This window comes from Somniosus microcephalus, chromosome 18 (genome assembly GCF_052327205.1).
Source record: "Somniosus microcephalus isolate GS21.2 chromosome 18, FLI_Smic_1.0, whole genome shotgun sequence".
Taxonomy (NCBI): domain Eukaryota; kingdom Metazoa; phylum Chordata; class Chondrichthyes; order Squaliformes; family Somniosidae; genus Somniosus; species Somniosus microcephalus.
This window is the reverse complement of record NC_141004.1, coordinates 26958607-26977392: the sequence shown is the minus strand read 5'-3', so window position 1 is coordinate 26977392 and position 18786 is coordinate 26958607. Positions and strand designations below refer to the sequence as shown.

General features: G+C 41.8%; 1 protein-coding gene across 2 annotated transcripts; it reads right to left on the bottom strand.

Moving 5' to 3' along the window:
- Positions 1-257: 257 nt before the first annotated feature.
- Positions 258-17858, bottom strand: irf6 (interferon regulatory factor 6). 2 transcript variants are annotated; one of them, XM_086011254.1, is made up of 10 exons: positions 17785-17858; positions 15627-15803; positions 12067-12271; positions 10540-10622; positions 8110-8143; positions 6218-6361; positions 4768-5160; positions 4068-4186; positions 2004-2267; positions 258-890 (listed from the first exon to the last, which is right to left on the bottom strand). In XM_086011254.1, the coding sequence occupies exons 2-9, from the start codon at positions 15798-15800 to the stop codon at positions 2040-2042; spliced, it is 1380 nt and encodes a 459-aa protein (XP_085867380.1). In that variant the 5' UTR covers positions 15801-15803; positions 17785-17858; the 3' UTR covers positions 258-890; positions 2004-2039. The 2 variants fall into 2 exon arrangements, with proteins under 2 accessions (XP_085867380.1, XP_085867379.1); XM_086011253.1 differs by having other exon boundaries at positions 258-2267.
- Positions 17859-18786: the final 928 nt, after the last annotated feature.

The window sequence follows — 18786 nt, the reverse complement described above, 5'->3', positions numbered from 1 at the left end:
ACGTAGGTCAGTGAATATTTAGAAGCACAAGTCCAACTAATCAGTTGTCACTGGTCTAGCTCTGGATGAACATCCATTGTTTGTGTTCTCTCAAGGTGATCAAAGGCTCTTCCGAAAGGAGGAGTGGTTTAACTAAAAACCAAGTCAGAATTTTTTTTTTTTTTTTTTTTTTGGGGATGTGCGGGTGTGCTGAACTCCCCCATGCCTACACCCATGATAGGCCAAGATGCAAAATAAGACAAGACCAAATGAATGAGTGCTGTCAAGTACATCTATAATTACATTGAAAAAGTCACAGTACAAGATTATAAAAATTTATGTTGTAGTTTAATATGGCACAGGACTTAGTGTCCTCAAATATACAGCAAGTACAGGAATATAAAATGGCACGTGTTACAAGCTTTGTGAAAATGAAATCCATCAGAATTACTTGAAGTTGGTTCTATGTAGCAGAAGGGGTTTTTATTGGCCTTCATAAAAGATTTGATCAAAAATGAAATGACTTGCAACTGAAATATGACAATCATTTATGGATATTTCTACCTTTAACCATCCATCACCATTGATTGTATAGTGAAAGTCAATATAGATTAAATCAGGAGTATTCACCTCAAGTAAGCAGACGCTATATATACATTTTATATAGCATTAATATTTAAATTCTGATGGACTATTGAGCAAAGTTGCTATAATACAGAAACCAAAATTATTCTCTTGTATCAGTAAAAAAGGACAGATTTTAATTTTCTGAAATCCACATCACTGCTCACCAAATTACGTAACTTGCAGATTTCTGATGTTCAGGTGACATCCTTACCATTAAAAAGAATAAAAATCACTTTTTATATAGAATTGAGCACTGGAGTGCGTTTCAGGTCAGAAGCTAATCTCTAGATTGAAAGGAAATCAATAAAATGTAGTTAATGATATGGTAACTAATATTTCATTGCCTTTTAACAACAGTGTACACTAAAAAAAACTTACATCATGCAATCTTATATAGTAAGTCAATCTTCAGTTACACAGTTTAATTAACAAATCCTTAACTTAGTATTTTGCATCCAAAGTATATAATAATCATGGCTTCTTCACAGTTATATTCTTGTAGCTTGCCATGCTTTTTTTTTTTTAAACAAAAAAGTTAATTTGATAGTATATCAATCATGAACTAGCTGCATTCAAGATAAAACAAGGAGGAATCTGTTGGAAAGTGGAAGTTTCATGTTAAAAAGGCCTTTTGAAACCACATTCATATCCCATTTAAAAAGGTGGCTTTCACTAAATATTCTCTCCTCGTCTCTGGTTACACATTTCTGTTAGTACCAGCTCGTCATCTTATCACATGCTTTAGGTTCGACAGGTTTTTTTTGGACGCCAAGCCCACTGAAGCTGGCACAGGGCATTCCAAGTTCTACTTCTGACTTACAAAAATCAAAGGCCGAACACAGGACTTTGTCTGGGGACACTGACCTTATTTCACTTTGAGAAAACATTGGGTGTCACTTACATTTGAGTCTACAGCACAAAAACAGCCTTTGTTGGACAATTTCCGTACCTTAAGGGCCACAGCTGAACAATGGGAGCACCAAGACTTCCTGCGCTACAACAGCGACTACACTTCAAAAGTACTTCATTGTCTGTAAAGCACTTTGGGACGGCCTGAGGTTGTGAAAGGCGCTATATAAATGCAAGTTAGACTAGGAATGGATTCCAAAATTAGATTCCATTGTGAGTATTGGGATTTAATTGCTATAAACTAGATCTGATCTTCAGGAGTTGAACAGGAACATCTTCCGGTTCACAACTATAAGCCAAGACTGGGCATATAGGGGAAAAAAGTCTACACAGAACAGAAACTTTAGGGAGCTCAATTTCTTAAACATAAAAGTCAACTTCATCAGTTACATGATGATAAATGGCACTATGACTAGTAGGGCAAGCTTATTAACCATATATAAATTAAGTAATCAATATTTTACATTCACTGTGGAATTTTCACCTACAGTTAACAGTTCTAGTGGTCGGGAAGGAAGTGTATGTTACTGGGCTGGCAGGGGTTGTGCCATATGAAGGTTTGGAGGTTGAATTTGCCATGGTTCATGTCCTTGGTTTGTTTGCAAGAGGTGGTAGAGCTGCTTCAGGTGAGTCACAATATTATCTTTAATGTCTGGGGTTGAAATCTGCAGCCTGATGCTGCCACTGTCAAAAGAACGTGTAAATTCACCATTGAACATCTCGTAAATCATCCGTGCAACAACCGGTACAACCTGAAAGACATAAAATCATTAGATGGGGGGAAAAAAAAAAATATAAAACAATTTACTGTTTGCTACAGACCATGCAGCTGCATCGAGCTTCAAAATGCCAAACCCATCCCCACATAGTCATGTGCAATCTACAGCTACAGACACAGCAAGTCCAGTACCTCCCTCCCCTGCAACCTCTGCCACTAAGGATAGGAGCAGCAATGTTGTGGGAACACTACCACCCATCAGTCAGACTTGGGATAATTTAGCTGTTCTTTCATTGTTGCTGGGTCAATAGCCCAGAATTTCCTACCTACCACCATCACCAAGGTCTGCAGCAGTTCAAGAAGGCCTACTACCACCTGAAGGTAACTAAGGATGGGCAAGAAATGTGGCCTTGCCAGTGGTGCCCACATCCCAAGAACAATTATAAAATGAATGCATGCTGTCAACGGAGTAAGCCATTGGCCCACTAATGACAGCAGAGCTGGTTTTGGAAAGAGACCTTGTGGTATGGTCAGGCTGCTACTAATACATTTCCTGAGTTTAAACAAATGTAACAGTCCTCTGCCCCATGATATTTAGAGGTCATGGGCATTTACTAAATGGAACAGAACAAATAAAAATGAAAGTACTGCTTTTACTGCTAGACGCCCTGACCTTGAATCCATTTATGACTTTTTTTTAATTAAAAATGTGACTAAAATTGAATTTGATCACTTAAAATGAACTGCTGTAAAACAAGAGAGACAACTAAAAGATATGGCCCAGAAATTCAGGTCTCCACGGGTGAGTACGCACGGGGTACTCACCCATAGGCCCAATGGAAGTGCCGATTTCATGCATGCACTGCGCATGCGCAGGAAACCGGAACTTCCGTTCCCTTAAAGGAAGGGGTTCAGAGGTCGAACACGTACGCCAGAGAGGCAGCACGCACGCCTGGAACTTAAGTTTTTTTTCGCAGGTTTCTCCGGGAGGGCAAGTCTCCAGGAGTTACACATGTAATGCAAGGTAAGTGGTGAATTAATTAAAATTAAAACATTTTTTCCACAGGTTTATTATTTTTAAATACTTTAAAGAAAGGCAAGTTTATTTTTAGCCCCGTAAGAAAAAATTAATTTTCAAAAGATAAATTTTAATTGTGTTTAAAATATTTTATGTAATTTATACTTATTTTTAAAATGTGATTTTTTTTGGTTGAAGTTTTAGGGCTTATAGTATTTATAGTTTTGACAGCTCTTCCTGTCAATTTTATGAATGGGCATTCCCTGCTAACATTGGCTCTCCATGGCCCACGTGATCCATGGGGACGCTTCAAACTAACTGTGCCATTGGGATATGCAAGCACTGTTCACCGGCAGTTGGAGGAGGCCCAGGATCGGAATCCCACGCGGGCCCACAGCACAACGGCCGGCGCGCAAGGTAAGTGCAGGTCGGAGGCTTGCACCCGCGGGAAGCCCCCGACCTGAATTTCTCGGCCATGATTACTAAAAATAATAAAAACTGTACTGCATTTCATTTAAATGAATTAAAGCGGAGTTAACAATCCAGGTTGATTTTTTCAGTCCTCTAATTTTAGATTTAAAAAATAGCAGACTTGGTTTATAACGGGAGTGCACTGTTCACTGCAAGTACACAAGTAGAATCTGGCTACAAGCACAACATGGCTTACACACTTATAATGGCCACATTGACAATCAAATCAGCTTTGTAACTGGAATGGTACATTTCACAGACGCTCTGAAAAATTGTACACTTCAAATAAAAAAAAAGTGTGTAGTTTGCATGGAAACATGACTAATAACCCAGGAACTCCAGTACCTGCACCATTATTAGTTTTCTCTCCTTAGGTTTCCCATCTGGCCACTCTTCCCCAAAGCACATGTAAATCTCAAATGGTGGTACTTTATTACTTTGTCCCCTTTGAAGGTCAATCAGATCTGCAATTAAAAATTAAAATTTGTGTGAGCAGATTTGTCTGTGCGAAGACATCGAGTTCCAGTTTACAGATATGGTCAGTCATTTTATTAATGGTCAAGAATGAAAATGTTGGAGACACTCAACAAGCAACAAATTGCAGCATCAGCCTCAACTGATTTTCATAAATCAGTCTAGCCCTTGGAGGGAGAGCACTGCATCAATGGATGCGATGAGAGACAAAAGAAGAATTGGTTTCTCTTTCTTCATTCCCACTCTATCCCACATTTTCTCCTTTATCCCCATGTCCAGCTTCTGCCGGCTGATGGGAGAACAGAGGAATCACATTTCTCTCATCTGGAAAGAGAACAACCATAAATTGAACCATTTCACATCAAGAAAAACAACATAGGGGATGAATAACTTTTTTTTTTCTCTTCAAGGGGGGGGGGGGGGGGGTGGGGGAGGGAGGAGGAGAGAAAAAAGAGAGAAGGACCACCATACACAAAATACAGTCAGGGGTTCATGTTTGAGGGTACAGATATTAAACCAATTCTGTTCAACCCATTTAGCTTATAGAGCGTTACTGAAGTAAACAACTCACCACTCAAGAAGGTTTCCAGGCAAAAGAGTTTCACTTTCTTCTGTCTTTCTATGATGTGTGGGGTAGCCGTTCCACTTGCACAGGGTCCTGACCAGTACACCTTACACTGACAAAGGCGGATGGCGTAGATTGCATGACCACTCACTTCCAGGATCAGTCCTCGGTCCATCACATCCAACAGGCGGTTTGTGAAGAGGCGTTGCTTTTCATTGGTGATGTGGTCTGTTCCAGGAAATTTCACTTGTTCAAGGGAAACTGGACCAAACAACTCCTCCTGGTTTGGCATTGGACCCAGATCCCCGTAGAAGAGACGGCATCCCTGTGGATTACTGACGTTTAAGGTCGGTCCCAATTCTTTGCCTCGGTACTGGAACTGGATCTCCAGGTCTGTCACTGTACAGAATCGAGGGGAAAAAAGTATGAATCCGAGGTCTACATTTTAACGCTCATTAGTTTTAAGAAAGAACTCTTTCACAATATATTTTTAGAATTTGAAGGATGATTAGATGCATGGATACACATTTACTTAATCTAATTTATTTTAAAAAGCAGATTCCTCTTCACTGCAAGTTTTTGGCATCAATTCCCATCTACTTTAATTTGTGCTCTTTAACCTTTGCACCTGTGTATGCAAATTTATCATTTTGTCTCCGTCAGATGCAAATGATCAGAGCACCCTTTAAAATTCCCATTAAACTTGCACATTTTTCTCCCATATACTTTACTCCAATATACTTTTATCTTAATATTTTCCCTGGGGAATCAGCTCGGCTCAGGTAGCAACAGCCTCAGCTTAAAGTCAGAACATTCGGCTTCAAGGTTCTCTTTAGGATGGGACGATATAATCTAGGGCGACACTCCAGGTCAGTAGTGCGGCGAGTTTCATGGTGGATGGTGTGCTCCCTCGGAGACACATCTGCCAGTTCAGCTGGATAGTAAAGGTCCCATGGCAATATAGAAAGAGAGAAGAGCGGGGAGTTCTCCAGGTATTCTGGGTAACATTCTTCCCAGAACTACAACCACCAACTTAAAACAGGTTAATGGGCCATTTATCTCATTGCTATTTGTGGAAACTCGTGGTGCACAAAGTGTCTGTTGCATTGTCCTACATAACAGTCATTACACTAAGTCATTTCATTGTACATCCAGATCATTGAGACATTTCTAAGATGTGATCACTATATCTAATGCAAGTCTTTTGAATGAGACTATTGTGGTAAACAGAGGTTGGCCATTAATATTTACCATGTTTTTAAGCAAGGTGATAGCAACTGTGAATGAGGTGAAGGGTTGCAAGGAAGGTCACTTATTAGGGTAGGGAGAGAAAGATTATGGAGAGAGAGAGAAAGAGAGAAAAAGAGAAAGAGAGAGGTCAATCTTAGATTTGGTTTTGGTGTGCAGCAGATGTTTTGCGTGCAGATGTTTTGCGTGCAGCAGATGTTTTGCTTACTGGGCAGCGAGCTGATCCAGGTTTCTGGAGTGCTGAATATCTCTGCTGGTAAATGAGGATCGACCTGCAGGATCTGTTCTGGCTCGGTCTTTATCCACACATTGGGAGAACAGTTGGTCACACTTGCTGGGGCCATTGGCGAGTCTGCAGGGTTCAAATTACACAATTAAGAGTCGTCGTCATCATCATCATTGCCGTTTAATAAAATATCAACTTTAATTTCTAAACAATTTTTGTACTGTCATTTGTTACATCACCCACCAATTTACTTTCATCTTTGTTTGATTTAGATCAAATTAGCAAGTTCAATTTTTTGGGGATCAGAGAATGTAGGCAACATTGCCTGGGCTACATTGGTTGCCCCAAAGCGGCGTTGGTAGGCTCCTCTCGAAGTAGCTATGTTACATCTGACCGCCTTGTTAGGCTACTTCAGAGAGAATCAAGAATCACCACATAGAGTAGGATTGGAGTCATCTGCAGGTCCTGATTTAACTTATAGACATAGAAGTTTAAAGTCATATTAACACCAAGTAAAGCTGCCTGGATTTATTCAAACTCTTATCTGAACTATAATACAACGCTGAGAGAATACCCAAGTTCACTACACAGTTTACTTTACACAACTATTACGTCTTAAAAATAATTAACGCAGCCAGATTTTTGGATTCTTAATTGGAAGTTCAACTTCAAATTCCTAGTTTCTACTGAATCTGGGAATAGAGGAAAAAGCCACCAAGATGTTCCTTGCCTCACCTCAAGAATGTCCCCTATTACTTGAAACAAGGAGTAATATTGCTACAGCTTGTGAAGAGATTCACATACTAGGGTCAGTCGTGGCTCAGTGGTAGGACTCTCATCTCGGAGTCAGAAGGTTGCGTGTTCAAGTCCCACTCCCGAGACACGAGCACAAACTCTAAACTGACGCACCGGTGCAGTACTGAAGGAGTGCTGCACTGTTGGAGGTGCCGTCTTTCAGATGAGATGTTAGAGGGCCGACAAGGCCTCAGTTTAAGGTGGACATAAGATTCCATGGCACTATTCAAAGTAGAGATGGGGAGTTCTCACCAGTGTTCTGGCTAATATTCATCACTGAAAAATGATTATCTGGTCATTATCACTTTGCTGTCTGTGGGACCTTGCTATGCACAATTGGCTCTGGCTGCTGTGTTTTCTACATTACAACAGTGACTACACTTCAAAAAGTAATTAATTGGCTGTAAAGGGCCTTGGGTCATCCGGAGGTCATGAAAGGTGCTATATAAATGCAAGTTCTTTCTTTCTATACTGTACCAACCTGCACCTTTGTCCACAAGTACAGATAATGTGGAGGGAGGAAGAGAAACTCAAATTTGTAGAAACAAAATTATTTCTGGTTCTGCACAAATGTTTTGATCAAATAACAATGACAAAAAAGGGAACATTTGTCAAGCACAAGCTTCCCATTTCTCATGGAATCTCATCTAAAAACATATGCTGAATGAGATTGCTGAACGCTAATCTAATCATTTATTTTTGTCTGTTCATTAAATTATGGACCAAGTCTCAGCATCGAGCACATCCTGATGCACCAACCGCAGGTGAAGCTCCTCCATTCTGCCCCAATATGCCTCAGCTTTAAAAGCACACACACGGCACCAATATCAATGTTTCCATTTCACACGCCAGCAATATTCTGTCCTTCAAGGCGAGGCTGCCAAATTGTGCCCACTAGTAAATGGGCCGAGATTGTTCAGATCCATTTCACACTGAACGCTTACAGCCAACGTCAAACCCAGATTCTAGAGATGGTTTTTTTTTTTTTTTTTTATATAAAAGTATTTTATTCCACTTCGCCATTAGGGTTTTATTACAAAAAGAACTTTGGCATACCGACGAGAGTTGGGTTCACTTACCATTTAAATTGAGAAATGGAAAGCTTTCTTGCATCTGTGTATAAAAAAAAGAGGGAATGAATATAAATCAGAGTAGTCCTTCTTTTAAAAATGGCATAAATGACCAAAGACCAATATATTCATAAATGGGGAGGGGGGGGGGGGGGGGGGGGGGGTCTATCGCTGAAGAATTATATTATACACCGACTCTGTTGATTGGATCTGGATTGTACTGTGAGAAAGTGTGGTGGAAGCAGATTCAATAATAACTTCAAAACTGGGCAATGTTCCCTCCAATTTTTGGGGGGGGGGGGGGGGGCCGCGCAGTCCCTTTAACTGGCTGCGTGGCCTATTCAAATATTCGCGCATGAGCGGTTTCTTACATTGATAAGTCGGTGAGAGGCCTGCGCGAGACCACCAGACCACTGCGTGGCCAGGCAGCTTAGCAGGGACGTTGGCTGTGGGGAAAGGGCAGGGGGAGGGGGAGTGGAATGAATTGGATAGCTCTTTCAAAGAGCCGGGCACAGGCAGGATGGGTCGAATGGCCTCCTCCTCTGCTGTATTATTCCATGATTCAAATATAGGCCAACTGCATTAATTCCTTTAGAATGTATGCTGATTCCATCATTTCCTGACAATCAAAGGTTGATGGGCACTGAATAAAATTGCATTGGTTACATCAGAAATTTTACTGTCACCACACAAACTGATACAGCATCTGCTGGCATTCATAAGAACGTAAATAGGAGCTGGAGTAGGCCATTTGGCCCTTTGAGCCTGCGCCACCATTTAATAAGATCGTGGTTGATCTTCTACCTCAACTCCACTTTCCCGCATTATCTCCATATCCCTTAATTCCCCCAAATTTAATCGACCTCTGTCTTGAATATACTCAACGACTGAGCATCCACAGCCCTCTGGGATAGCAAATTCCAAAGATTCACAACCCTCTGAGTGAAGATATTTCTCCTCATCTCAGTCCTAAATGGCCGACCCCTTATTCCGAGACTGTGACCCCCGTGTTCTAGATTCCCCAGCCAGGGGAAACAATTTTCTCAGCATTAACCCTGTCAAGCTCCTTAAGAATTTGATATGTTTCAATTAGATCACTTCTCATTCTTCTAAATGAGAGGGAATATAGGCCTAGTCTACTCAGTCTCTCCTCATAGGGCAATTCCCTCATCCCAGGAACCAGTCTAGTGAACCTTCATTGCACTCCCTCTAAGGCAAGTGTGTCTTTCCTTAGGTAAGGAGTCCAGAACTGTACACAGTACTCCAGGTGTGGCCTCACTATAGGGCATTGGTAAGACTTCTTTACTCATCCCTTTGTAACAAAAGCTAACATACCATTTGCTTGCTGTACCTGCAGTTTAACTTTCTGTGGTTCATGTACAAGGACACCCAGGTCCCTCTGAGTGCAAACATTTCCCAGTCTCTCACCATTCAAAAAATATTCTGCTTTTTTGTTTTTCCTACCAAAGTGGATAACTTCACACTTCCCCACATTGTATTCCATTTGCCATGTTCTTGCCCAGTGAACTGTCGATATCTCTTTGCAACCTCCTCAGAGCTTATTTTCCCACCTAACTTTGTATCATCAGCAAACTTAGATACATTATACTCAGTCCCTTCATCCAAGTCATTAATATAGATTGTAAATAGCTGAGGCCCAAGCACTGATCCTTGCGGTACCCCGCTAGTTACAGCCTGCCAACCCGAAAAAAGTCCTGTTTATTCAGCATTTAAACCAGCATCAGCAAAATAAAAAAGGGCAATAAACCATCCCTGAAAACGATATAGATTATCAGATATAATATACAAGAATGATTTGAAAACAACAATTTCACACTCAGATACACAAGTCATCTGAAACTTTTACTGACTTGTATTCATTAATGACTTATCACCCTCTGGCTTGAGAAGTTAAACCCAGTTAGTCTGTCCTTTGCAGAAATGGCCATTTTCAGGTGAGCCAAGACAGCACATCAGCAGGCTATTTGAGCATCAGAGCCAGGCCCCATATTGTTCTTAGCTGATTTCCACCCCTGCACACTTTCTAGCAGGGATCCTTACACAGCAATGAGGAACAAGAATCCAAGCTGATTTTTTTCCTCTCTAGCCCATGACCACTAAGGCCAATTGTAGTGCACCCCTACAGCTGCACTGACCAAGGCTAGTTAACTGAACATACAATACAAAGTCCTCAGTTCAATTTGTGGTCTATGACTTGGTTCTACACCTGATGGTGACTTCACCTACCAAGCCATCAGGGTGCCAAGACATCCAGATTGAATTTGCCATAGTGGAGTTGAGGTCAAAGATCAGCCGTGATCTTATTGAATGGCGGAGCAGGCTTGCGGGGCCATATGGCCAATTCCTGCTCCAATTTCTTATGTTCTTATAGTACCCTTATCCTGTTCGTAATTCCGGCTTCAAAGTTTTTCCACTCACTTTAACTTGAGGCTGAGAAGAGCTCGAGTCATCGTCCTCTTCATCTTCCAAATCTACGTCATTTTCTTCCCATGGTACAGATCCTGTAAAATACACATTAATTATATTGTTATGTTACAAATCTGACACCCATTATGTCTTTCAATTTAATTACAAATCAATGCCCTCTGAAAGTCAAAATTTAGTCGTCCCTTTCTACATTGACTGAAGTATAACCTATTACTTACTATATGTGCAGTGTATTTTGGTTCCTGGCAGCAGTCTCATGCCTTTGTGAAGTTGTACTTTCTTTACTGCTAACTAGATTTTATTTTTGTTCAAGGCTAATTTTAAAATGAAAACAAATAATTTACCTTTCAGCCCCAAGACTATTTTGGCTCTTCAAATAGTTATAATCACATGTACACTCACCGCCACCTCTCTCGACGTCTCCACTGCCTCCGATTTGTCACTCTGCTTGTCCACATTCAGTATTGGAGGAGCAGAAATTTCCTCCAACTAAATATTGGGAAGACCAAAGCCATTGTCTTCGGCCCCTGCCACAAACTCCATCCCCTAGCCACCGACTCCACGGCCACTGTCTGAAACTGAACCAGACTGTTCACAACCTCGGCATCCTATTGGACCCTAAGCGGAGCTTCATGTCATCACCAACACTGCCTACTTACACCTCCACAACATTGCCTGACTCCGCTCCAGACTCCGCCATCTGCTGCTGAAACTCTCTCCAGACTCGACTGTTCCCATGCTCGCTGGGCCTGCCTCCCACCTAACACCCTAAATTGGAGCTCATACAGAACCCTGCTGCCTTTATCCTAACTCGCACCAATCCCGCTCGTCCCAAGTCCGCCTGTGATTGCTGACCTACATTGGCTCCCGGTCTAGCAATGCCTCAAATTTAAAAGGCTCATCCTGGTGTTCAAATCCCTCTGTGGCCTTGCCCCTCATCACTGTAATCTCCTCCAGCCCTACAACCCTCAAGAGATCTCCGCTCTCCTCCAATTCTAGCCTCTTGCATATACCCAATTTTCTTTGCTCCACCATTGGTAGCCATGCCTTCAGCTGCCTCGGCCCTAACCTCTGGAATTATCTCTTTAAACCTCTCCACCTCCTTTAAGTTGTTCCTTCAAACCTTGTGACCTGTCCTAACATCGCTATGTGGCTCGGTGTCAAATTTTATCGTATAACACTCCTGTGAAGGGCCTTGGGAATTTATACTACATTAAAGGCGCTATATAAATGCAAGTTGTTGTTGAGTCAGTTGAAAGTTCAAGCTTAGTATCAATGACAATTGCTTCATCTTACTGTTACAGTATATTGTAATCTAACCCCTTGAAGCCTTGAGATTTAATTAGCTCTTTGCTCCCTATCCCAATATAAAACCTACTGGATTACTGATTCCTGCTCCCAGTCTGCGATCACAGACAAACATTACATGGAGTAAACTTCCAAACGGACAACTGTTTTTAAACACCCAGGTCAAACTTTTGCCAGTACCAGCTATTACAACCAAAAGCAATTTCCTACCTGGATTGCTGTGCGTGCCATTGCTCGGTGGGATATCACACACTTCGTATATCTTAAGAGGGTTCATTGGAACCTCTTTGGTTCCATCATAAATGAGGTTAAATTCACGACTTTTGTTAAGTGCACAACGAAGCTGAGCTTTCCACTTGGCTGGATCGGGGTCATCAATCCCTTCCTGATACTTGCTAGTTTCTACTGCCCATGCCTGCAGATAAAATACATTGGAATTAATACTTTAAGTGACCCAGCTTTGTAGATTTGAACAGAAAAAAATCATTCCTTGCTCCTTCCACTCCTAGCCCCACAAAAATAATTTAAAGCTCACCTTTTCAGCACCGCCAGTGAAACTGGTCGGTGAGTGCAAGACACACACTCCGACCGCTTCTATCGCCAATATGTCCCATGTATGGCACAGGGCCTTCATTTGCATATTAAAAGGGACCCATCGCCTGAAACTGGCAGGTGCTTCGGCCGCCCAGTGGTAGGTCCCTGTAAAATTGGCAGCGGGCACAGCATTGGCATTAACAGGGCAGCAAGTCTGTTGAGGTAATTAACACCCTAATGCCGATATCAGCAAGTTAAAAATCGACCCCATTGTTGGTTCAGTGAGTACTGACCAATCTCGTTCCATGTAGTGATTAACTATACAAGATTGCCCCATAGACTTCTGGGTCTATTCTTTGTCTCAGTTTAATAAAAACTGATTTTTCTTCAACTTTCTGTTGTCATTATAAACCAATTTACTCTTAACTTTATCCACAGCGAAAATTAACAGAAATTTCAACTTCGGTGGAGGCATAAAGCAAACGGGCGTGAAGTGAAACGGCCGCCTGTTATACACGCTACCCGATGTTCCTTACCACTGAATCAATAGAAAAGGGAAAAAAAAGGGGGGCAGGATGTACAACAGGCTGCCGATCTGATACCGCTAGTTTTACACCCCAGCTGAAGTTGAAAGTTTTGCTATGTAAAACGTCTCCGGAGTATATTTTTCTTCTGTGTACAATGTTAAATAAAAATGACTTCACTAAACAGAAGAAAATATACCCAGTTAGAATAACTTGGTCTTTTATCAGTTCCGTTCAGATAACAGGCTGGGTCACAGATTCAATTTTCAGTCAGAAGCACAATTATCTAGTGTGCAAATCATACCTTTCCAACAGTTGCCAGCCTTTATGGGACCATAGTTAGAGCTTTAACATTGCTAAACAATTATTTTTCAACTCTTCACTGTCTTTGCCTTTTCATATTTTAGTTAGTTACAAGATACTTTGCCATTCTGACTGGTTACAATGTTATGGGGAGTACAATAAGAGGTAAACATTTAGAATCATAGGAGTTTGGGATTTATTATTCATTAGAACAACAGAAGATATCCTGCTCAATTAGAGTCATACAGCACAGAAAGAGGCCCTTCGGCCCATCGCGTCCGCACCGGCCATCAGGCCCTGTCTAATCTAGTCCCATTTTCCAGTATTTGGTCCGTAGCCTTGTATGCTATGGCATTTCAAGTGCTCATCTAAATGCTTCTTGAATGTTGTGAGGGCTCCTGCCTCTACCACCCTTTCAGGCAGTGAGTTCCAGATTCCAACCACCCTCTGGGTGAAAAAGTTCTTCCTCAAATCCCCTCTAAACCTCCTGCCCCTTACCTTGAATCTATGCCCCCTTGTTATTGACCCCTCTAAGGGAAAAAGTTCCTTTCTATCTACCCTATCTACGCCCCTCATAATTTTGTACACCTCAATCAGGTCCCCCCTCAGCCTTCTCTGCTCCAAGGAAAACAACCCCAGCCTGTCCAGTCTTTCTTCATAGCTGAAGCGCTCCAGCCCAGGTAACATCCTGGTGAATCTCCTCTGCACCCTCTCCAAAGCAATCACATCCTTCCTATAGTGTGGCGACCAGAACTGCACACAGTATTCCAGCTGTGGCCTAATTAGCGTTTTGTACAGCTCCATCATAACCTCCCTGCTCTTATATTCTATGCCTCAGCTAATGAAGGCAAGTATCCCATGTGCCTTTTTTAACCACCTTATCCACCTGTTCTGCTGCCTTCAGGGATCTATGTACATGCACACCAAGGTCCCTCTGATCCTCTGTCCTTCCTAGGGTCTTACCATTCATTGTGTATTCCCTTGCCTTGTTAGTCCCTCCAAAATGCATCACCTCACACTTTTCAGGGTTAAATTCCATTTGCCACTGTTCCGCCCATCTGACCAACCCATCTATATCGTCCTGTAGCCTGAGGCTTCCCTCCTCGCTATTTACCACCCCACCAATTTTTGTGTCATCTGCGAACTTACTGATCATACCTTTTATATTCACATCCAAATCATTAATGTAGACCACAAACAGCAAGGGACCCAGCACCGATCCCTGCGGAACCCCACTGGACACAGGCTTCTAGTCACAAAAACAACCTTCTTGGTTTACAATTTGCAACTCTGTTTTGTTACCATTTTAGTTAATCTACTTCCACCCTAATAAATGGATTGAAAATTTACAAGCAGAGAAGGCTGGTCACCGCTGACTGTTGATCTTTTAACTCAACATATGAGAAATTATATTCAGTGAATCAGTCCATTGAGATTTCTGTCCACCTTTCTGAACAAGTAAACACAGATTTGACACATTTAAAATCTCAGTTAGTAGTGTTTTTGCTACTAGGTCCAAAGATTAGGGCCTGAACTCCAAACCAGCACTTGAGCACATAATCCAAGCTAAAGCCCCGGTGCTGTAAGGTGCTAGCCTGTAGGTGAGATGTTAGACCGAGGTCCTGTCTGCATATTCCAGTAATTAAAAATCCCAGTGCACTATTGTTTCCCTCCCTCAACCAATATCACAAAAACGTTCTCAGGATACGAGGTAGGACATTTAGGACTGAGATGAGGAGAAATGTCTCCACTCAAGAGGGTGGTGAACCTGTGGAATTCTCTACCACAGAAGGCTGTGGAGGCCAAGTCACTGAATATATTTAAGAAGGAGATAGATAGATTTCAAGACACAAAAGGCATCAAGGGGTATGGGGAGAGAGCAGGAGTATGGTATTGAGATAGAGGATCAGCCATGATCATATTGACTGGTGGAGCAGGCTCGAAGGGCCGAATGGCTGACTCCTGCTTCTATGTTTCCAACGTTGGTCATTCATCTCATTACTACGTCTGGGAGACTGTCAGTGCAAAATGGCTGCCATTTTTGCTGGCACTCCTAAAGTAATTAATTCCATGAAGTACTTTAGGACATTTTGACATATGGTGCTATTAAAATGCAATATTACTAAATGTGAGAGTTACATTCATGCTCCAAGCCAATTAAAATAATGTTTAAGTTATCTAAAGAACAAATGATGGAGATAGGATGCAAACAAACAATGCATCTACAAAACAGAGCAAGTTTGTTTCAGCTGTATAAATGTGCTAAAGGGCAACCAACTATTCCATTTAAAATTACTCAGCCATGTTTGGTATGGCGGATCTGTTTAGAAGAGCATTGTGGAAAGCAATGTTATAGAAATGAAGTCATAAAACCATAACATGTACAATGAGTTAAAACCTTGGCTTCACCTTAAAGATGGTGTTTTCTTCCTCTTGAGGAGGGCTGTGACGAGTTGCATGTTTCCAAGGGATTTGGAAACGTTTATTTTCCCGGTGGAGCCAAACTAGACCTGGGAAAAGTCCACTGTCCACTTGGGCCACCAGCCAAGGTTTCAAACGCACCCTGCGTGGGTGTATTGCCATTATCTGAAACAAGAACGTTTATTTTATTTTTCTTAAATAAACTGTCATGTTGAGAAATACAAGATTTACAGGGTGTCTTCAACAAAATTGATTCGTAAGGGAAGATGTGGAAACACTGCTTTAACCTACTGGAGGTGTTACACACAGCTGGACACTTATAGGGGCAGTTTCCATCCAATCTTTGATAACTTCAATGGTTCGATCAGTAAATACATAGCAAAACAAATAGATTTTTTTAAATCACATTTATCAGGTAACAAGTCACATGCTCAAGTGTATTCCCAGCACCAGTTTGAAACTAACCAATTTGAATTGTAGGAAATCACAAACAGGATGGTTGAATAAATAAAACAAAGCTCCTTCTCATTGCAGTGTGTTTACAATATTGTGCAGTTTGCATTCAGTCAGTCATTTAGTGTAACGTACAGCACAGCTGGGTGTCACAGGTCAGATCATCGACAAAATGTTGTTGTTTCACACTAAGAGAACCGAGTTGGGATTTAATATCTGGACGGTGCATTTACAAATCATGCCAATGAGAAGACCCAAGAGGTGACCTGATAGACGTCTTACTATGGATGGGTTGGACAGTATAGATGTGGAGAGAATGTTTCCACTTGTGGGAGAATCCAAAACTAGGGGCCATAAATACAAGACTGTTACTATTAAATCCAAATCGGGAAATACCTTTACTCAAGTGGTTAGAATGTGGAACTCGCTACCTCAGGAAGTGGTTGAGACAAATAGCTTAAATGCTTTCAAAAAGGAAACTGGACAAGTACACGAGAGAAAATGGAATATAAAGATATGGTGAAAGGCTGAGATGAGGCAAATGGGAGGAGACTCGTGTGGAGTATAAACACAAACACACTAGTTGGACTAAATGGTCTGTTTCTGTGCTGTATATTCTGTGTATAATTATTGTGTAAATGCAGCCTAAATCCAGAGTCAAGGCCCAACTCAACACTGGAGCAAGTCTTCCTAGAGGTGGGAGACTTGCTCTGATTCCCTCTGAAATCAGGTCAGGTCTTAAATCCACATTCACACTGCATAAATTGGGTGACAGGGAGCAGAAACTGCAATGCACCAATGCAAAGCCTGCAGTGTAAATGTGCCCAGAGGCTGCATACCAGGTTTAAAGCACTAAAACTCACTGCCAACGATCAGTAATAGCTGCAGCACAAGTTCCAGCCAGACAGTGTAATTGGCTTAAGTTGCCCAGCTCTTGTCTGGAACGCCTAGTAATCACTCCAGTAGTTAAAGTGTGAAATGTTTAGATAAAGCACAGAGGCAACAATCGGAGTCTCCAATCATTTATCAGGTAGATTTTTTTTTATTTTTTTAAAAAGAGTAATAAAGGGACCCTCGGAGCACATTCCATACCGGGTCAAATCAAAGCAGTGAGACACTGCGCCCTCAGAGTCCCACTCCTTTCTTCCGAAGTCAGCTGAGGCCTTAACTCCGGATTCACACGACAGATTTAACACCAAATTCGAAGAGAGAACCGCAACCAAATAAGTAGTGTAACATTAAACTGGTGGCACGTCATTAGGTTGCAGTAAAGTCTCGGGAAGCATCGGCACTCGGGGATTTAAACTGTGGTTTTAAAATGCTGTTTGGGAGGTGGGGGGAGAAAAGGTGAGAATAAATTCGGAGTTCTGCAGTGAAATAGCAGCGGGACACTCAGCAAACCTCGGAGGCACAGCTAATCCATACAGAAATCATTAAAAAAAGACCTTTAGAGTTAGGAGTGGGGAAATTCCATTCTTGGTGCATCAGGCGGAAGTAACTCGAAGTCCCACCGGGACAAGTGAAGAACACACCCTCCGCCCACCTGAGCAACACAGGGTGGGATTTTCCCTCCTCTCCCATCGGCAGGAATGGGACAGTCACAGGGTTAAACCTCGCTCCCTATTCTGGGTTGGGGTGAAGGCAATAACATGAAGTCAAAAAAACTGGAGATCAGGAGTTCGCATCCAATTACCTTCTCGTCGATCTCCAGCTTGTGATCCCGGAAATGTTGACCTTACACAGAGAGACGTCTCCTGCAAGACTGGAGCCAAGAAACAGACAAACACTGCGTTAAAAGTCAGTTTCACCCTTCGCTGTCGGTCTCTAATGTTCTCTGATGGTTCCCGATTTGGTCAAATCTAGCTTAACTAGAGAGCAGTCTGTCTCCCGAAGTTGGTCAGTATTTTAACCAACTTCTCCCCCTCCCTCACTTTCTTCATTAGTTTCTGTTAAAGAATCTACGTCAGACCCGGAGAACACCGCACCCGAAGTGGCAGGTCTCCGCACTCACCCACCCACACACTGGGAGAAATAAGGACATAGTTTGTTTTTTTAACCATTATAACACACATAGCACAGCCGACCAAACAAAATTAAACCGATTAACTCCACACAGACAGAATAAACAACCTGTGAAAACATGCCTGACAACAATAACGGCAGAAAAGCTTCTTAGATATGTTAAATAGTTCAACAAAGAACGAGGGTGCCGACATTCACAGAATCACAGAAACCCCACAGTGCAGATAGAGGCCATTTCGGCCCATCGAGCCTGCACCGACACATATCCCACCCGATCCCCGTAACCCCTACACCAACACATATCCCACGTATTTAATCCCCCTAATACTAAGGGTCAATTTATCATAGCCAATCAACCTAACCCGCACATCTTTAGACTGTGGGAGGAAACACATTCTGCAAACACTAAACTAGAATAACCTGTAAATAATTCACAAAAGCATAAAACAGGTAAATGCGGAACTGGACATTTGACCAAAAGCAATCTAAATATAGATCAAACACCCTGTACACGTTTACATTAGTATAGCTGAGCAACATCGTAGCTCCCTCAGATATTTACATACATTTTGTTCAAGAATAAAGCATTTCTAATGATATGTTAAAGAAAAGCACTGGGGCGAATTTTTAAAAAAACCCAGAGGCACTAACTCTTTCACAAGGATCTCGATGT

Coding starts and splice junctions, on each gene's coding strand:
- irf6 (XM_086011253.1), bottom strand. CDS start 15,800: ATGGCAATACACCCACGCAGGGTGCGTTTGAAACCTTGGCTGGTGGCC. Junction 5,161..6,217: donor CTGGATCAGCTCGCTGCCCA/GTAAGCAAAACA, acceptor GATTCTGTACAG/TGACAGACCTGGAGATCCAG. Junction 4,187..4,767: donor CCTGGAAACCTTCTTGAGTG/GTGAGTTGTTTA, acceptor TTTTAATTGCAG/ATCTGATTGACCTTCAAAGG.